General features: G+C 40.1%; 1 protein-coding gene across 1 annotated transcript in view; it reads left to right on the top strand.

Moving 5' to 3' along the window:
* The first annotated feature begins 1,294 nt into the window (after positions 1-1,294).
* Positions 1,295-20,420, top strand: part of LOC118571399 (zinc finger protein 431-like) — a 42,128-nt gene continuing 23,002 nt past the window's right edge. The window contains exon 1 of the mRNA XM_036170383.1: positions 1,295-1,393. Within this exon, the coding sequence (XP_036026276.1) occupies positions 1,391-1,393 (3 nt within the window). The 5' untranslated portion in view covers positions 1,295-1,390. The remainder of the gene's footprint in view (positions 1,394-20,420) is intronic.

Genomic DNA, 20,420 nt, shown 5'->3' with positions numbered 1-20,420 from the left:
TTCGTTCTCTCTGGGATGATGGGAGCCCATCACCTCTCTCTTCAGTCTGCCATAGTGCTACAAAGGGCTTAGTGGCAGGTGGCTTGCCAGTCCAGACACTTACTCTGGAGTTCTATTTTGGTCAATGGTTGAAGTACCATGTAGCTAGCTAGCTATTTTTCTGGACTTTTTAGTTTTGGTGCATTTTTGTCTTTCATGTTTTCAGTTTTCTTTTTAAAGATTCTGTATTTGGGCCATTTAGACATGTGTGGACACACATGCCACAGCACACATGTGAACGTCAGAGGACAGGTTGGAGATGTGGGTTCTCTCTCAGGCCGTCAGACTTGGTTGTATGTGCCTTTACTCACTGAGCCAACCAGCTGGTTCCTGTCAGAGCACTCCCTTCTAACCCACCTATTTCAGTATATTGGTGTACTGCTCTGTTGTCATTTTTCGGGTAGAGAATACTGGGTACTCATTCTAGAGCTCTCCCATGCTTGGAAAGCATCTGTCCACTGAAGTTTAAGCAAAACGTTATTTTGAAGCAGGGTATGGTTAACTTGCCCAAGTTTTTGTCAACTCAATCTGTAGCCATACCAGGCCTTAAACTTGTGATGCTCCTGCCTCATCCTTCCATGTGGTGGGATTCCAGGGCAGCGCCACCACTCTCAACTCTAAACTCATGTGGGAAATTAGCAATTTGAATCTATCTTCTTTTAAAAGTAATGCATCTTAAGGTATATCAATTGCGGTTTTTAAAATTAACTTTCAGTGGTGTCATTAATATTTTCTTATTAGCTATTATGCCCATTTAATCTCTAAGCCCTACTAGTTTTTCATTGTAAGCCCTATATTTCCATGCATTGATCCCTTTTTTTTCCATTTTCATATGTGTTTCTATTTAGGTTGGAGATGTGTCTCTTGGGAGCCAGGCCAACCCAAGGCTTTCTCAGATGCTCTGATGAATGCTCCAAGGGAACAGTAGTTCTGTGTCTCATGCCCACTGTGAGCTGAGTCTGAGGTATCCTGTGTCTCTTGACAATGTGGCTTAATTATCTTTCTGCTGACTGTTCCGTTCTGCCCCTACAAATAGTGTATCAGAGCTGTAGTTCTGCAGGTCTCGGACAGTTCTGTGCCCGGAGTGGAAGCCAGAGCGGGGAAACGCTGTGCTGTGTTCTTTCACAACATTCTGAACCAAAGGGAGTTGCTTCTGTCACTCAGGACGCACTAACCAATTAGGGCTCTCAAGCCGACTGTCAGTCAGAATAAGGGAGGGCACTTCCGGTCAGCCAAGCAGCCGACTCTGAGGCGCTAGACCCAGAAAGACGCTCGGGTTCAGCGTGCTGCGCCTGCGCCGTGAGCCGCTGCCGGGAGCTGTGAGGAGAGCTGGGCGAGCTCGGAATCCGCCATGGTGAGTGAGGGGCCGCCGTCCCCATGCGGGGAGGAGCCGTGGGAGCCGGTGTGGGGTCCCGGGGCTGTGGGAACCGGTGACGGATCCTCGCCCGTGAGATCCATGCTGTCTCTACAACTCTTGGCCTCTGAATAACTTCCGTCTGCGTATTGCGGCTATGGCTGCAAAGAACACCGGGATGTGGGTACTGTGTGTGGCTAGTTCCTTATTGTGACCTCACCATGCAGCGTGCGCGCATGCCCTGCTATCATCATCGCTTTGAAAGGCAGATTTGCTAAATGACAGCTCTACTTTCTCTACTGTCTTCTAGAAGTTCTGCACTTGGCACTGAACCATCAGGTGTAGGATCCGCCTGTAGTTAATTCTGTGCAGGGTGTAAATTCTGTGTCATTAACACATTTGCATGTAGATGACAGGGTGGCCCAGTCATGTGTGTTAGGAAGGCCAGAATTACCGGATTTCCTGGCCTCCTGTGTTCAAATCGACACCATCTGTTTATTCTTTTCCAGACAATACAATCTTTGTTGCAGTTGTATGGGAAGTTTTAAAGTCAGATGGTGTCAGAGTGTGTGTTGTTTACCTTATCTTGTGTTGATCATTCATGATGGCCTTTGTCATCATTTTTCTATTGTTGATAAGAAAAGTTGCTAGACTTTTTATTGGAGTGTTGCTGAATCTGTAACTCAAAGCCTGTTCTGAAATTATAGTTAGGCTTCCTGTCTACAATCATGGAATCTCTATCCTTTGATCCTTTGATGAAGTTTCTTGTTTCTTTAATTACAAAGTTATAGTTTTGGCTACAGATATTTGTCACATTTCTGTGTATTTCTGGCTTATTTATCTATGATGACCTATATGAGATATGAGGGTATGTGTTTTTAATTTTCTGTTATTTTATTTCATGTGTATGAGGGATTTGCTTGCATATGTGTGTGTATTTTGTGCTCACAGAAGACAAAAGGAGGCATCAGATCCCCTTCAACAGCCTCTAGGGATGATTGTGTGCTACCATGATAGTGCTGGGAACCAAACCAGGACTTATACAAGAACAGAATGTGGTGGTAAATGCTTAGCCATCTCTTTAGTCTTTCAAAACTGTGTGTGTGTGTGTGTGTGTGTGTGTGTGTGTGTGTGTGTGTGCGCGCGCGCGCATGCGCACAAGTATATACTGAAAGTGTTAAGAGAGTTGAGGTTTGTTTATAAATCTGTCTTTGGGGGTTGGGAGATGACTCAGTAGGTATGCTGATTAGATTTGGTCAGCTTGACACAAGGTAGAGTCACACTGGTCTGTAGGTAAACCTATAGGGTATTTTCTTGATTAGAGATTGATGTGATAGGGCCCATCCCACTGTGGCTGGTGCCACCCTGGGCAGGTGGTCCTGAGTTCTATAAGGAATCAAACTGAGCAAGCCATGCTAGCAGGAGGGCAGTAAACAGCATTTCTCCAGATTGACAGCATACGTGGAATGCATGTGTATATAATTAGCCAATCTGTTCTTTGTCCCCTCTTCTGTGTATTTGATAGAGCTGGAGACTTGTAATTACTGAAGAGATTTTTTCTGAATTAATCTCTTAAGTGTGTGACTTGATTTGTCATTCTGATGGCACATTAAGTCCAGAACAGTTGCACCTTGCAGCTTTCAGACAAATATTTTGAGACAAGGTTTGTTATGTTGACTCTCTTTGCCTTGATCCCAGTGTTTAGAGTCCAGAGGGCATTGACCCTGCTGTCCTCCGGACTCAACCTCCTCAATTCTTGTAGGAGGTTTAAAGGTTTGTAGGAACACACACTTCTAATACTAACCCACTTGAGGCACAGAGTGAGCTGTCATTGCCCTAATAGGAAAAAGTTTAGTGTGTGGGACATAGCTTCTCCATTAAGACCAGAATAGAAGAAAAATAGTTTATTGTGTGCACTGCAGGGAACTAGGCTAGGCAATAGCTACATTAGAGGTTGTTTAAGTCATTGACCCTGTAGGTGTGTCTCTGTCATAAAAAAAGACATGATTGGGCAGGGTGAGTGCCTTTCTGTGTATTTTCCCAGTATACATTAATTCATACCATGTGAATGAGGGAAAACCAAATTGGTGGGTGTACAGCTTAGGGAGGTTAGCCTGAGCCACTCAAATTTCCAGTTGGGCAACTCTCTCATGGTGGTAAGTGCAAATTCGGTTGTCTCACTTTAGTCAGGTGAGAGCATTGAGACACTGGGCATTTGGCTGTGGCTTGTGTGTGAGCATACAGCACTCAGCAGCTAACATTTCACACAGGGGAAGGTCATACAGTCTCCTATACATGTGGACTCGAGTTCTGTGCAGGATGAGTTTAGATCTATTTGCATTTTTCTAAATGCAGACATCAAGTTTTGTCTAACACCATTTGTTGAAGATGCTGACTGTTTTCCAGTGTGTATTTCTGGCATCTCTATAAAAAACCAGATGTCCATAGCAGTGTCGGTTCATGTCTTGGTCTTCAGTTTTATTCTATTGATTGATGTGTCGTCTGTTTTTATGCCAATACTATGTGGTTTTTATCACTATACCTCTGAAGTACAGCATGTAATCTGGAATGGTGTGAACCCCAGCAGTTCTTTTATTGTTCAGAATGATATTAGCTATCTTTTTTTTCTCCCCCCCCCCCCATTTGAAGTTAAGAATTGTCCTTTCAGGGTCTGTAAAGAATTGTATTGGGATATTAATGGGGACTTCATTGAATCTGTAGATTGCTTTTGGTAGTATTGCTAGTTTTACTGTTAGTCCTACCAATCCATGAGTGTGGGAGTTCTTTCTATTTTCTCATATTTCTTCTTCAGGTTCTGTCTTCAAAGACTTGAAGTTTTTTTATCACATAAGTCTTTTGCTGCTAGGTTAGAGTTACTGTGAGAAATTTTAAATGTAATTTTGGGCTATTGTGAAAGGTGTTATTTTCCTGCTTTCTTTCGTATTCCCTTCATCATTTATACACAGGAGAACTACTGATTTTTTTGAGTTAATTATGTATCCAGATTACTTTGCTCTAAGTGTTTTTCATCCATAGGAGTTCTGTGGAATTTTTAGGGCCACTTAGGTACTCTATCACATCATCTGCAAATAAAAATACTTTGATTTCTTCCTTTCCAATGTTACCCCCTTGATCTCCTTCAGTCGTCCTATTGCTCTAGCTAAGACTTCCAGTTCTATGTTGAATAGACATGGTGAGAGTAGAAAGGCTGTCTTGTTCCTGATTTTAGGTGAATAACTTTGAGTTTCTCTCCATTTAATTTGAAGTTGGCTATAGGGTTGTTGGAAATTGCTTTATTGTGATTAGATATGTTCCTTGTATCCCTTTATCTCTGAAGAACTTTTATCAAGGAATTTGGATTTTGTCAGAATCCTTTTCTCCATCTAATGTGGTGATAATGTAGTTTTTTTTTTTTCTTTCTGATTGTTTATATGCTGGATTACATTTCTTGATTTTTGCATCTTGACCCATCCCTGAATGTTTTGGATGAAGCCTACTTGATCGTGGGTGGATCATTTTTTTTTTGATGTGTTCTTGGATTTGGTTTTTGAGTGTTGACAAGTTTTTGGATCTGTGTTCATAAGGGAAAAAAGTCTTTGATTCTCATTGTTGCATCTTTATGTGGTTTGGTTTCAGGGTAACTGGCATGGAAACTGGGGTGCTGGGGATGCAGGTCAGGGGTAGAGTGCTTTTACTATGTATTATGATGTAAACAAATACAACTAGACAGTAGTCTTTAATAAGTTGTCAATCCCATACTACCATTGAAATAGTTACAATATTTCAGTGGGCTTGAGTTCTTATTTCAGAAATTGGGTCCCTGGAATGAGACAGAAGATCAACATGGTGAATTGTATGGTAGGGGTGGAGGAGTATGGGGCACACCTTTGAGGACAGCATTGGGGAAGGAAATTGAAGCTGGATCCTTGCCAAGTTTGAGGGGATGAATGGCTTTGCTTATGAAAATGTGATATATTTTAATTTTTAAAATAATTATTTGTTTACCAGCTTGTATGGGAAGGGACATGCCCATTTCATGGTCCCCATGTGGATCCCTGATAACTACTTGTGTTGAATTTCTTCTCTCTTTTCACTATATGGGTCCTTGGGTTCAAACAAAATAAGAATTCTCAGCCATCAGGAAGCTGCGTAGGAAGTTCAAGTCTGAGGACACCAAACCCATCATCCTTTAACTATGTTTTACACATTTTCAGTTCCTGAACTTACTCAGCCCTCATACCCTTTATACCCTAGTCAGTTACCTCTACAGTTCCAGGCTAAATTCAGTCCCAGTGGATTCTTTTTCCCATGTCAACTGTATAGTAAGATGCTTCTTAATATTTTACCCAGAGTCTGGATTTCCTTTAACACTTTCCAGCTCCCAATCTATTGTATAGCATTATAGTTTTACAAACATAGATCGAATCCTTGAATCTTCCAGATTTTACACTTGTAATAGCTTCTCACAAACACTAAGATAACAAGACAGTGGGTACCAGCATCTTGAAACCATCCTCTCAGATCAGGTTTTACTTGTGGCCACTTTTGGTTAAGGATTCCAAAGTGTCAAGTTCATCCTGTAAGTTCTTTTCTTTACAGCCCAGTGTTGTTAACAGCATCCCTTTAATCTCAGTACTCTGGAGGCAGAGACAGACAGAGTCCTCTGAGTTCCAGGCCACCCTGGTTTAACAGTAAGTTTCATGCTAGCAAGAATACACAGTGTGGTACTGTCTCAACAACACAACCAAAGAACAAAGAAAAAAGGTTGCATGTAATTTGATAGGCTGGGCCAAGGAGATAGCATAGTGGAGCAAAGGTATTTGTGTACATATGAAGCACATGACTACCTGAATTCAGTCCCCAGAGCTCATGTAAAAGTTGTAACAAGAGACATCACCAAGTTGTCTTTTGAGCCCCATAAGCACCACAATATGCACATACCCCCCACCCCAGAAACATAATAACAGAATATTTAAAAGTGGCACCGCCTAGCCTAACATTCTTTCTGTAGCTCAGATAGGCCTTGTGATGAGTTGGGATGTTTGTCTCTGCACCACATATCCAGAAGATCCTGTGTTTCTGTTCTTAAGATCTTAAATTTTATTTATTAATGGATGGTCAGTATTCCTACATGTATGTGTGTGCACCACATGCATTCAGTGCCCTGAAGAACCTAGGAGAGGATGTGAGGTGCTCTGGGACTGCAGGTACAAATGGTTTTGAGCTGGCCTGTGGATAGAATGAATTGAAATTTGATCCTCTTCAAGAGCAGCCAGTGGTCTGAAAGTGATGTACCATCTCTCCAGCCCTTTATTCAGATATGCACTACTGTATTTCTATTTCCAGAAGCAACTTAGGAATCAAAATTAGGTTAAAACCTTTCACTGTAGGCTGTTTTGAAAACTTAATTTTACCTGGGCTGGAGAGATTGGCTCCATATTTAAAAGCATTGGTTGTTCTTCCAGAGGATTTGGTTTCAATTCCCAGCACCCACATGGTGAACAACAACTGTCTGTAATTCCTGTCCCAGGGGATCCACCACATTTCTTCTAATCTCTGAGGACACTTCACAGATGTGGAGGACAGACATACATGTAAGCAAAGCACCCATACATGTATAATAAAGTTTAAAAACACAGTTCCTTCTACCACTCACTACTTTCTGTTCCCAGATGTCAAAGAAACCAACTAGCAGCACAGCAGGGCTGGGGAAAGGTATCACTTCACCTGCCAGGTAAGAGATGTCCCAGAGTGAATTAGCTACATAGCTCTTAGGAAAGGGTGTTCTATCCTGGGTGTTAACAGTACAGGACATGGAGGCTATTAGACAGCACAGCATGATGATGATGCTTGGTGGTGACTCTCAGGACTGCAGAGTGGGGTCTCTCAAATGGAAGGCATGCAGGCAGCCTCTTGCACCTGTCCCACACCTGTACAACACTACAGTAGGAAGGTGACCATGTGTGGTTGTCACCTCTGCATCTGTGTGGAAATCCCAGTAACATCTGTAAGTGTCATAGGCCCAGGACATCAGTGAGGAGGATTCATACGTGATCCAGCACTTTAGCCCCAGGGGGAGTCACTGCCCAGTTGTGTGTTGAACTGCCTACTCTTAAGATCACATATTCTCAGAGGTGAGAAGTGCCCACAATACACTGTTCCCAGCAGAAAGGAGCTCAGTAATGAGCTGATGGCCATAGAGCAGACTCAGTGTTCAGTCTGGATGCTGTGTAAGCACTGCTTGAGCAGGGGTGAGGCAAAGTCTATAGCACAGAGACAGACCTGGGTGCATCCCCCTAAGCGTGTGATTTGACAGCCCCTCCATTCATCATTCTTATTATGACTTTCTTTGCTTTCCGTCTGTCTTTTGTTGTTTTTCTTTTCTTTGCCAACTTGGAGTAGAGTTAATTGTTTAATCCAAAGGAAAGTACTTTGGAGATAAGTAATGCTGTGAAGAACTATTTGTTCCTATTCACCCTAAGGGAGCTCTGCAGTCATAACTTGATAGGAAGTAAACTGTGAATGCTTTGCTCCCTATTGCCGTCCTGGCCCTATTCTGAAGGAGTTCTATTTTTGGTCAGTGGTTGAGCTACATACAGCATAGCTAGCTATTTTGCTGGATGTTTTAGTTTTGGTGCATTTTTTGTTCTTCTTGTTTTCAATTTTCTTTTTAAAAATTCTGAATTCAGGCCATTGAGAAACATATGAACACACATGCCACAGCACATGTGTGAAGGTCAGAGGACAAGTTCGAGGTATGGGTAATCTCTTGGGTATGAACCTTAGGCCCTCAGACTTGGTTACAGTGTCTTTACTCACTCAGCCAACCAGCTGGTTTCTGTCAGAACACTGCCTTCTAACCCACCTATTTCAGTATATTGGTTGTAGTTGTTCTATTTTCACTTTTGGTAGAGAATACTGGGTAGTCATTCTAGAGCTCTCCCATGCTTGGCCAGCATCTCTCCACAGAGTTATAAACAAAAAGTTATTTTGAGGCAAGATCTGATAAAGTTGCCCAAGTTTTTTTGTCAACTTAGTCAGTAGCCACAACAGGCCTTAAACTTGTGTGATGCTCCTGCCTCAACCTTCCATGTGGTGGCATTCCAGGATAGCACAAACATTCCCAGCTCTAAATTCATGTGGGGAATTAACAATTTGAATCTGTCCTCTTTTAAAAGTATTTCAGTTAAAGGTATATCAATTTTTATTTAAAATCACCTTTTGGTGTCATTAGTATTTTTTTTATTCCCTGTTATGTGGATTCCTCCTCCAATCTCTACTAGTGTTTTTTCCTAAGCCCTTCTTTTCCCTGTGTTAATCCCTGTGTTTCTATTTTCATATGTGTTTTTGTTTGTGTAGGTTGAAGTTGGGCCTTTTGGGAGCCTGGCCTGTTCAAGGTTTTCTCAGATGCCATGATAAAAGCACCAAGGAACACTACTTTTGTGTCCTGCCCGAGGGCAGACTTTGGACAGACTAGTCCAATGATTGAGTGAGCATCATGAAGGAGTCAAGGGAACCAGGCTCTTCATGGCCACTGTGAACTCACTGTGAGGTATCCTGTGTTGCTTTTTCCAACATTGCTAAATTTTCTACCCACTGACTGTCTTCATTCTCTACCTACACTAGTGTATCAGAGTTGTACATGTTAAGGACCTTAAGCATGAGCCATCAGCTTATGCAAGACATGCAGATCCCAAACTTTCTAAGTTTTATATTTCATCCCACTTCCTGATCCTAGTCATCTTCTATTTTGTGACCCTAATTGCTTGTTCTTTGGTGTCATGGATCAAGATGGTTTAATCTTTTGCTGCGTGGCTCAACCTCCCAAATGCTGTCATCATAGGAGAGTACCACCACAGAAGGTTGGTAAAGTGTTAATGTTTTGGTTAACAATGTGTACCTGAGAGAGATGTGAGAAAATATAGATGAGCCTTCTTAGAGTTGCTGAGGTGCTTCCTGAGTGCAGGAGTAAGTAAGTGTAGGGTTAAGTTTTAGAGGCCAGGTACAACTTCTACTGCAATGCAATCTCTGCAAATTCAGGACAGTTTTGTGCCTGGAGTGGAAGCCAAGGCTTGGATCTACCTGCTGTTCCTAAGAGAGGTGCTCCTGTCACTCAGACCTGCCTAGCCAATTGGCTTCCTGTCAGGCCCACTAGGTCAACCCACATTCAGAATGGGGATGGTATTTCTAGTCTTCCATGCTTCAGACTAAGAGGTCCAGGGGCTGTGGGAGGCTCTGGTATTCTTGTATGTTTACCTGTGATCTGCTGCTGAGAACTGTGAGGATAGTGGGGCAGACTTGGAATCCACACCATAGTGAGTTAAGGGCTACAGTCCATACAAGGGGAGGAGCCACCAGAGCCCATGTAGAATTTGTCCAGGATGGGGTTGCTGATGGGAAACTGTGGCCAGACTTCATGTCTGGTGCCATACTGTTTGGTTCCTTGAGGTCTTCAGCTCCTAGTAGGAGATTGGGCTTCTAGTGACTTAGTTTCACTTTTTGCAGTTTGCAGAGCATGGAAAGCAGAAACTCTTGAGTGAAAACATCCTTGTTGCTGACATTAATATGCAGTGAGCCTCAGCTGCTTTTACAGTCACAAGGGAAAGGAGATTTGCTAACTAGCTGAACTCTAGTTTGTCTAGTGTCTTCTTGAAGTTCTGCACTTGGCACTGAACATTCAGGTGTAGGGACCATCTGCAGTTAATTTTGTGCAGGGCATAAGTATGAACACAATTGCATGTAGAGGCCACAGTGGTTCTATCTTTCTGTGTTAGTAAGATCAGACTTACTGGGTTTCCTCGCCTTATTTGTAAAACTTGACTCTATTTTAATTGTAGTTTTTTTTTTCTGTTTCCTCTCATGTTCTGATGATCTCTTTGTTCTTTCCCAGATAATACAGTCTTTATTGCAGTTGTATGCTAAGTTTTAAAGTCAGATGGTATACTGTGTGCTATTTATTCAGTCTTGTGTTCATCATTTTTCTATTAAGGATGACTTCAGTCATCAGTTTTCTGGTTTTGGTAGAATAAATTCTTAGACATTTTATTGGACTGTGCTGAAAGGAGAGCCAAATTCTGTATTGTGGTGATGTACTGTTGACATAATAGCCAGGATGGCAGCAAATCACAAGGTTGCTTTCTACTCAAGGGTAGCTGAGACGATCCCATCCTCCATCAGTTATAGGTCCAAGTGGGATCCACACTTGTCAAAGGTTAAATGTGAACTGTCACACCCGTTTCTTTAAAAAGACACCATTGTGAGGTTAGCATGAATGTAGGAGGGGATGTTACCTATGACCTTGGGAGGTAGGCCCCACACAACTAAGGAACAGAGGGAAGTATTCCAGAGCCTCAAGCAGAGACAGTTGGGTCCATCCCTGTGTCTTACCACACAGATTTTACTGTGGAAGCCAAGCATTGTCATCCAGGATTTTCACATTCTTCTTAGTACCCAGACACAAGATGTTACTTGGCCCCATTTTATCCCAGTTGATTTATGATCTCTGCTGTGATCACACAGATTTCTGACTCTTAATGTTGGCTGGAATTGAAGACTTTCAGATTTCATTTGTTAAAATAGTTAAATCAAATTTAAATCCATAGTAGCCTTGTGAAACATTTCTACCCAGTTAGAAATGCAGCTTCCAGATGGTATCATCTACAACAGGCACATTTAACCATACCAAGAGTTCCTTTATTGTTTCCACCAGACCTGATCCTAGGTTTCCTGGGTTCTATGAAAGAACTGGGTAGGGAGAGAAACAAAGGATAATGCCATGCACTAAGAGAAATAATAGATATGTAAACTTGAGTTTGGAGGTCTCGAATTGTTCAATCTCTTCTTAGATGGGGTGGGAAATGTTTTATTAAGAAATCCTATAACCAGCCAGAGGAGTTGGCTCTCTCCCCATTTGGAAGAACTATTTCTTCTTTCTCTCTCTCTCTTTCTATCTCTCTCTCTCCTTCATTCCCTTCATCCCTTTCTCTCTTCCTCTGTGGGGCATTTACCCACAAACCCCACAGCTCCCCAGGGTTTTCTTGAGTGTGAACAGCAGGAAATATTAGATAGAAGGATTTATCTAATAAATAGAAGATAAACAGATAGAAAATAAAGGATAGCCTTAAGAGGGCCTGGAATCTCCAACTGGCCCTGACTGTCTCTGCCCCAAGGTATTTATAGAGACGCCAAGGGGTGGAGCAAAATACCTCCTCCCGCAGCACAGCCAAGTGCAGACCATTTCAGACACCTGCACTCAGGCCTGTGGCCCTAATCATCCTCTATGTGGACTTGCTGGGAAAAGCCACGAGGAACCTGAAAACGAGCTCCCACATTCCTCTCTCTGTCCCCTTTTCTCTGTTTCCCTCAGTAACTTTCACACTTTTACTTTAGAGGTCTTTCTTCTTAGGTTGTGTTCCTGACAGGCTTTATATTTGCTCAACACCCTTAGGCTCCTATCTCTGAATTCTTGGTCCCCAATGAGTGGAACTAATTGTGTAAAATTAGGAGGTGTGCCCTTTTCGAGTACTTATGTCTTATTTGTATAGGTGTGTCAGTGTAGGTGGGCTTTGAGATTTCACAATACCAGTTCAAGGCAAGTGTTTCTTTCATCCTGCCTGCCTGTGTATCAGGATGTAACACTCAGCCCCATGCATGCCTCTGAAGCTCCCTTTCAAGGTGATAATGGGCTAACCCTCTGTCACTGTAATCAATCTCCAAATTAAAAGCCTTTCATTATAAGAGTTGCCTTGGTCATAGTGCTTCTTCGCAGCAATGGAACAGTCAGTAAGACACGTTATTCATGTAATATTTTGGTTTATTATCTCTTCGTATCCTGTCCATTTCCTGTGAGGTTGAAAAAGGCTCAATGGAAGTGTAATGGACTGATTTCCTGACTAAACATTTCATCTGCAGTATGGTAATTTCTAGAAAGTCTTTAAATTTTGAACTTTATTTCTGTATTGACCCATTATTCATTCAGTAGAGAGGTGTTGAGGTTCCATGAGTTTGTAAGCTTTTTGATGCTTCTGCTGATGTTGATATCCAGCTGTAGTTTGTGGTAGTCTGATAGGATGCAGGAACTTATTTCAATTTTTTTTTTTTTGTATCTGTTGAGACTAGCTTTGTATCTGAATTTATAGCCAATCTTGGAGAAAGTTCCATGAGGTGCTAAGAAGGTATATTCTTTTGTGTTTGAGTGAAATGTTCTGTAAATAACTGTTAGGCCCATTTGGTGTATATAGTCTGTTAGGTCTGATATTTCTGCTTAGTTTTTGTCTAGATGACCTGTCTGTGGGTGAGAATGGGGTATTGACATCTCCCACTATTACTTTGTGAGGGTCAATGTGTGATTTAAACTGTAGTAGTGTTTCTTTTACAAACGAGGGTGTCCTTTTGTTTGAGGAATAGATATTAAGTATTGAAATGTCGTCTTGGTAGATTTTTCCATTGATGAATATGTAGTTCCCTTCCCCATGTCTTTTAATTAATTTTGGTTTGAAGAGCCACTTCCCATATATTTCATATGCTTATGGCATAGTGTATGAGCAATGAGGCCACACTAGTTATTTTGTTTTTTTTTCCAGGACTAGGGATCAAACCCAAGCACCTCACACATGATAGGCAAATAATCTGACACTAGGTCAGCTTTTATCCAGAATTTCCTTTAGCCAGTCATGGTGACTCACACCTGGAATCCCAACCCTGGAAAAGCTGAAGGGGCAGCATTACCACTAGCTTGAGGCCATCCCAGAATGAGCAGAGAATGAGACCTTGCTATAAAAACACAAAACCGAGACCTCGCCAAGGTATAAGCTGTGCACATTCTACAGTGTGTCATTGAGAAATAAAATGCAAAGGTTTCCTAGGCCCATAGGAGACCAAGTGGTGATGCCTGTTGTGTTGTCAGATTTTTCACTCCCATTCTTCAGGAAGTTGCCATATATCTCCCTATTGTACTTTGATTTGATAAGCACATTTAATTAGTTGAGCATGAGGCTTGAGGCAGATGCAGAAGTTCAAGACTAACCTGGTCCCAAGTGATTAATATTTTGTTGTATTATCTCTCTGTATCTGTGCATGTCCTGTGAAATCGAGTGAGACTGAATGAAAGAGTAATGGACTGATTTCTTGACCAAACCTTCCGTCTGTGATGCACACATGCCACTGTGCATAGGGGACAGTCAAAGGCCAACTTGAGAATTGGTTTTCATCATGTGGGAAGCAAATTCAGGTCAGTAGTGTTGGCATCAATCCACATTATCAGCTGATCCATCTCCCTGACTCTATTTTTACATTTTGATAAATTTATGAGTGTATGTTTGTGGGAGTAGCCTGTGTGTGTACATTTATATGTGTGAGGCATGCATGATGCCTGTATCAGCCTGGCTGCCATCATTGTGTGTGTGTGTGTGTGTGTGTGTGTGTGTGTGTGTTTATTTGGAGAAGTCATGATTGTGGGTATTTATAGGAGGCTGGGATGGCAGGGAGGTTGTGGTTGTACCATGGTGCCTGTGTGAAGCTCTTGCATGTCTATGTAGGTCTGGCATTGAAGAAGACTTCACCCCAAGTATCAAGTATCAAGCCACGCCCAATGGTCTTGGCTCCACCTACCTTGCCCTGGTCCTTCCCATTGCTTTCTCTTGCTCACCTCCTAAGCTGCCCCGTTTATGCTATGTCTCTTTCTACCCTGACCTTCCCCCATCCCTTCCAGCACTGGCTCCATTCACCTTGATGATGGCCCCTCCCCTTCACTGTGCTTGTCCTCCATGGACTTTCCTCCCATTTCTCTCCACTTCCAAAACTTCAGCCACACCCAGCCTCTATTCCAGCTTCCAGCTCCTTGCCCCATGCCCCACACCCTGCCTATCTCCATGAGGTTATTGCTGTATACTTTGCAGCAGACGGGCATTTTATTATTCTTATCATAGCACTCACTAGCATATTATCTTCCAGTCAATGGCCAATGTTAATTAATTCATAGGTTTCTTAATCAATGCATATCAAATATATCATTGTACCTTTTTACCTAAAGCTATTAAATTTCATATAGAATCACATACTAAATGGAGTGCCTTAAAAAAATTCCATTAACTCAAAAAATGGCAAAATTTCATATTATGAAAATTGTCAAACTTTTCATAGGTCTTGATTGTCTTCTGATAAGTACCCCAGAGGTAATATATTGAATGAGATATAGTAAATGGATGTAATGCACATGAAAATTTTTTTTTGTAGCTAGGTTGTGGTGGCCAACACCTTTAGTCCTAGCACTGGGGAGGCAGGGGCAGTGGATTTCTGTGTTCAAGGGCAGCCTGGTCTACAACTGAGCTCCAATATAGCCAGAGCTACATAGAGAAACCCTGTCTTGAAAAAGGAAGATTTTGATAGGTTGTAATACCTACATCATTGTATTGATAGATTTTCAACATTTCATTTGGCCACTGCTTTAAGTAATAAAAATGCTTCATCAGTTATATTACATTTTTAAAAAGCTTTTAATATCACAGGTATTCATCAACAAATTAGATGGATAATGTTCCAATTTATATGTCACTAAAATTTCAAGAATTTTTTACAACCTTGATATATTAAACATATTACTGACATCTCTTATTCTTTAAGGACAGGACATCATTGAAAGATCTAAAGAACATTAAAGCATTTTAATTAAACTAAAAGGGGGAAAGCCCTTAATTCTACCAACATCCTATTCTACTCATTATTTACTTTACTTTTTTGAATTGTAATGATAATTATCTTCTGCCTGATAAAATTCATTATTAATATGTTATTGGGGAAAATATTCAGGGTATTGTATTACAACCTATTTGGTATAAAGAGGAAGAATCTTTACAATGGAAAAAAGAAATGTTATGAATGGAGGAAAGGGTATCCTTATGTTTACACAGATACAGGTGATGGTTAGATTTTAGACTGCCGAAATTGAGAGATGAGTAAGTGGCCACAGCTTTAGCTTTACTTGCCTATCAAACAAATGGCTGATATAACTTTGAGTCAAACTCCCAAAACAATGACCAAACTATTCCCTTCCACAGAGGAATTGTACCTTTCCTACCTAAGGCCAGCTGAAAAACATTATCCAATGCAGGAGAGGAGATGGTTCTTATATGGGGTAAAAGAAACACTTGAATCCTTGTTCTTAGCCCTATTAGCAATCACCACTGCTCAAGTAAGGAAAACAGAGTTTTTCTTCCTGGGCTTCTATTCCTACCTATCTCTTAAACCCAGTAGTGCATTGGGGGGATCCCAGTATTCCAATTTATACTGACTAATTAGATTCCAGGACACTGTGACAGTAGAGGTCCTGTTTCCCAATGAAGAGGGCTTAGATTTGATTTCATCTTATGATATAGGGATGCACTTCCTATCTGTATTGGGCATGAAGTTCTTTGTGTGAAAGTCATATCTAGGGATAGTTCTAAGGAACAAAAAATGAAATGAAAAACATGTTCATTTTAGTAGCTAAAGGGTTTAAAGGAAATATTAATATCAATCATTTCATTCCACCTCATTTTCTTCCTTGCAACACTGCTGTTGTCTCAGAGTTAAGTAAATAGATACACTGGGAATAATGCAGAGGACCAGAGGTTCACAGTCTTATTAATACATCCTATGGTAGTACCATAGATTGGAGCCATGTAGGTTCTGCTCACACCAAATGGGAAAGCAAAGAATTAAGATGGGGTTCAGTAATAATACCATTACCACTCATAGTAATGTTTCTGTGGGGTTAGTATGGCCTGCGGCCAGGAATTCTTCTGTCTCTCCTCACATAGAGGGATGAGCTACTCAAGAACATCTATATCAGCTTTGGATATGATTTAGTCTTGGAAGGGAAATATATGGAAAATACTTCTAACAATGAGCCTATGTCATCTTGTACAAAAAGTGGACCCCATACTATTATGGCATGTGTTCATCTCTCTTATTTGTTTATGATTGGAAAAAGAACTTTGAATCAATACAAAGGATATATGTCTTGTTCCAATTTTTCTTTGTACACAGGTTTAAATGCTAGTACCCCTATTATTTTGAGCTGCCAGAGCATTTATGTACTTTGAACCCAGATTGGTATTTGGGTACCTGTACGGACAGATTCAGCCTGGGAAGAATCTTTCTCAATGTCTGTCTTTAATCATATATTGGATCAAATGAAGGAAAGGACTAAAAAATGGTTTGAGTACTTTTTGCCATTGTTCTAGGAATTACTGCTGTTACTGCTAAGTTGCTGTTGCTGCCGTATTCCTGTATCAAAGCATGCAGGTGTCAGATAGGGAAGCAAACCACATGAAGAAATGAGAATTAAACCCAATGCACATTGATTTTGTCAATCTGGGTCCGACTCTGGTGAGTCTAATATCAGGCAGTTTATTGTAGGCATGTGTATACACAATAGAATTTGGAAAAGGGTCTCTAGGAAACAATAATTCCAATAATCATTTCAATTCCAGTGAACAATAAAGGTTAAGATATGACTATATAGATAGAGACTCTTACAAAGTACATGTCACTATTGGATTCTATTGCAAAAAAGCCTCGAATCTCATATGGTTTCTCATCAATGTAGCATAGAGGTCAGCAGGACATGGAGTACATGTGATATTGCCCCTCAAATGAAAGGGTGTAGAAAAGGGAGAGTCTGGAATAATCACTGGGGAATTAGGGTGATTTGTGTTCCTACAAATAATTAAGTGGTTACTAGGACATTACAAAAACCCACTCTCAGTTTCTCTGCATGGAATGCAGGTATTTGATTTCCTCTCCTCCATTGAGGAGACACCCCTATATGATTAACATTCTTGGTTCTCTTAGTGCTTTTTGGTGAGTATAAGGTGCTAGTGAATTCTACATCTTCCCATTTCTAATATTTAAAAAAAAATAATGGCATTAATAGAGGCTATACCAGAATGGATTGCCTTCATAGTTAGTAAAATTAATATAGGCAAGCATAAGAGAATTATAAGACTAGCCAACAGAGGACCATTAATAGTGGAAAGTCATCTTAACCAGGAAGGCCACTCAAAGTTCACTTGAGAGGTTCTGTCTATCTTTTTGTGTAGGTCATTAATTTGACCATTAATAGTATTTGGGAATAACTGACTTTCAAGCAATGCATGCCAGGTAATTGTTGGCAACCAAGATTATGCTTGAGTAATATAATCTATAGTAGCTCTATTTTATAAAACTGTGGTCTCCAAATTACCCATTTCTAGATTAATTTTTGCTGATATGTTTGCTGTAACATTTACAGGTACACTAATCATGTAGGCCATTTTTGAGGCTTCTCTTTGTATTCCCAACTAGTCCTGGGATATGCAGTAACAGACCCCATGTGCTGCAAATAGGATCCTGTAAATTCTCACACAATTCTCAGGAAGACCTCAAATTCTACTGATCCCTGCAGAGATTTGCTGAGCAAAATAAGTGTAAATCATTGACAACTAGCTCTGTTCTAGGTACTATAATAACAACTTTAGTAAGCAGTAATCAGATATTCCATTTTTCATCTTTATACAATAGTTTCCACTATCAGCTTTCTAAAGAGTACTTAATTATGAAGTCTGAACTGATCTCATTGGTTTCTTGCCCATCTTTAGATGTTTCATTTATCTGGTGGTCTCTGGGATGCTGTCCAAGTTATATGTATTATAGCAGGAACTGTCTGGGACTTTGTTGTTCATTTTCTGGAAAGAGACATAAGCTTCTGCCCCCCCCCCCCATGTTTCTGTTGGTTAGTCTTTAGATCTTTTCATTTAACATAGTCTTTAGGCTTTGTCTCCTTTAGGACAAAATACTTTGGGCAGCAGAAGCATTATCTTTATAGTGAAAAAATTGAAGTTAACATAGCTGGATATAGCAGGGATTTGGGTGGGTGTATAATCCCCCATTTATGTTACATATTTGTTGTTTCAGTAGTTGATGATATTGTTCCACAATAGCTTAACCTTGAGGATTGTAAGGGATTCCAGTACCATGATTAATATTCCTTACACTAAAATTTTCTTTAAAGCATTTGGTGGTATAAAAGGGGTATTATCACTTTGTATTTGTTGTGGTAATCTGTAGATAAATTTGTAAATGGTCTTATTAAATAAAAAACACAGAGCCAAATATAGGGGTGACAACCTTAGAGAGATCAGGGAAATAGGGAAAGCCAACCTTACCTCTGCAGCTTCCAAATGTGAGTTACTTCCTGTCTACCCAGGTCTATATGCCTTGCTCTTCTGCCATCTGATTTTGTCTCTCCATTCAGCTACATCACTTCATCTTCTTACACAGCTCTGTCACTCCCTGTCTATACAGACCTCCAGACCTCCATGGTTAACTAGTTTTGGAATTTAAGGTGTGTGCCGCCACACCTGGCTGATTCCAGTGTTGCTTTGAACACACAGAGATCCTGCCTGCCAAGTGATTGGATTAAAGGTGTGTGCTAACACTGCATGACTTCTGTGTTGTGAATGGCTTTTTCCTCTGATCTCCAGTCAAGCTTTATTTATTAAAGCACAAATAAAATATCACCACATTTCAACATAATAAAGTATCACTACATTTCCCATTTTGTTTAATAAAAATAAAAAAAATATAAAAAATAAGTACATAACTATATATAATATATACAAGCAATAAATGTATCAACAATGTCTAGTCCATTTGTGTTTGACAAGTTCAGTGAAAATATTTCATTATCTGTCCTATTTTGGTGAGTCCAAAATGTGCCTAATTCACTTTCTATCCTGTCTTGTATTACCAACAGAAAACTATCTTATGAAATCTTTCAAACTTAATCACTTAACACATCTTAGTGAGTTTCTTTTCTGAATTTCTTAACAAGGAAAACTACAACTATAACTATCTAATCTTCAATTTCCTCAGATACCTGAGAAGGAAATAATATTACCTAGTAAAATAGGAGGCACAAACAAGCAACTTCCAAAAAAATGTTAGTTATGATAGAAACAGCTAGCTTCCTGGACAGTCAAGGTTTCTCTGCACATTGGGGCATCATCTTTGACCTACAGGCTTAGCATATCTCACAGACTCATTTGTGAAGTAGGATGTACGCATAGCCTCCAGCTTGACTTCACATTTGGTGTGAGAATTCCAGTGTCCTGTCATGATTCAGGATTTTAAATTCTGGAAATTGCTGGTGTTTTTTTGAATTCAGCTTTCCATTCTTCTTGGCTTGTGGGTGGCTGCATCTCCTTTATTAATGCCAGTCTACCATTGAGAAGCCAGATTCGGAGGATGTCTCTTGCCAAAGCTGTAGCCACACTTGTCTTGGCAAGGATCGGTAGTCTTTATTTTGTGTCCTGCTTGTCCATTTTGGACAGCATACTGTCAGCAGTTGATGCGAGGGCACTTTCTTGCCCAGTGGCTCACTTTTACCACAGTGAAAGTTAACTCCATATGTAGTTTATTCAATGCCCATATTTTTTCTGAAGTAGATTGGTGTTGCCAGGAGCAGGCATGTCTCATAGTCATTAAAAAAAAAAAGAAGAAAAATAATCTATGCTATTAAAATATCTTAAATGCCATCTTCTGTAGATCTTTGAAGGGTTTGAAGATGACCTGTCTATCTAAAATATCTCTACTTGACCTTGAAAACATAACTAATATGACTACAAGTTCAATTGTAATGTCTAACTACTTTCATTTCTTTATATCCTAATAGTTGGTAATAATAACATTCAAGGATTAGCAAATTGCATTACATTGTTAAATGAACTGTATATAGGTGCAATATCTGGAGCAAGATTAAAAATATATGTACAGTATTTTCTAACAAAATCAATCTCAAATTTGTATCAATATATATAATTTGTGTAGAGTATACAAAAATCCAATCTAATGTAAAGTACTTAAAATTAGTAGTTGTCTTTTAAAAGTAGATCAGTAGTCTACCTTTTTTAAAATCTATATCACATCTATGTCCTATCTTTTTTCTTTTCCTAGTAGATTCAATAATCTACCTTTTATTCTATCATTTCTATATCTTTTTTTCAGAGTA

Source organism: Onychomys torridus, chromosome 21 (genome assembly GCF_903995425.1).
Source record: "Onychomys torridus chromosome 21, mOncTor1.1, whole genome shotgun sequence".
Taxonomy (NCBI): Eukaryota; Metazoa; Chordata; class Mammalia; order Rodentia; family Cricetidae; genus Onychomys; species Onychomys torridus.
Note: the sequence above shows the minus strand (reverse complement) of the source record. Positions and strands in the feature narration are given on the sequence as shown.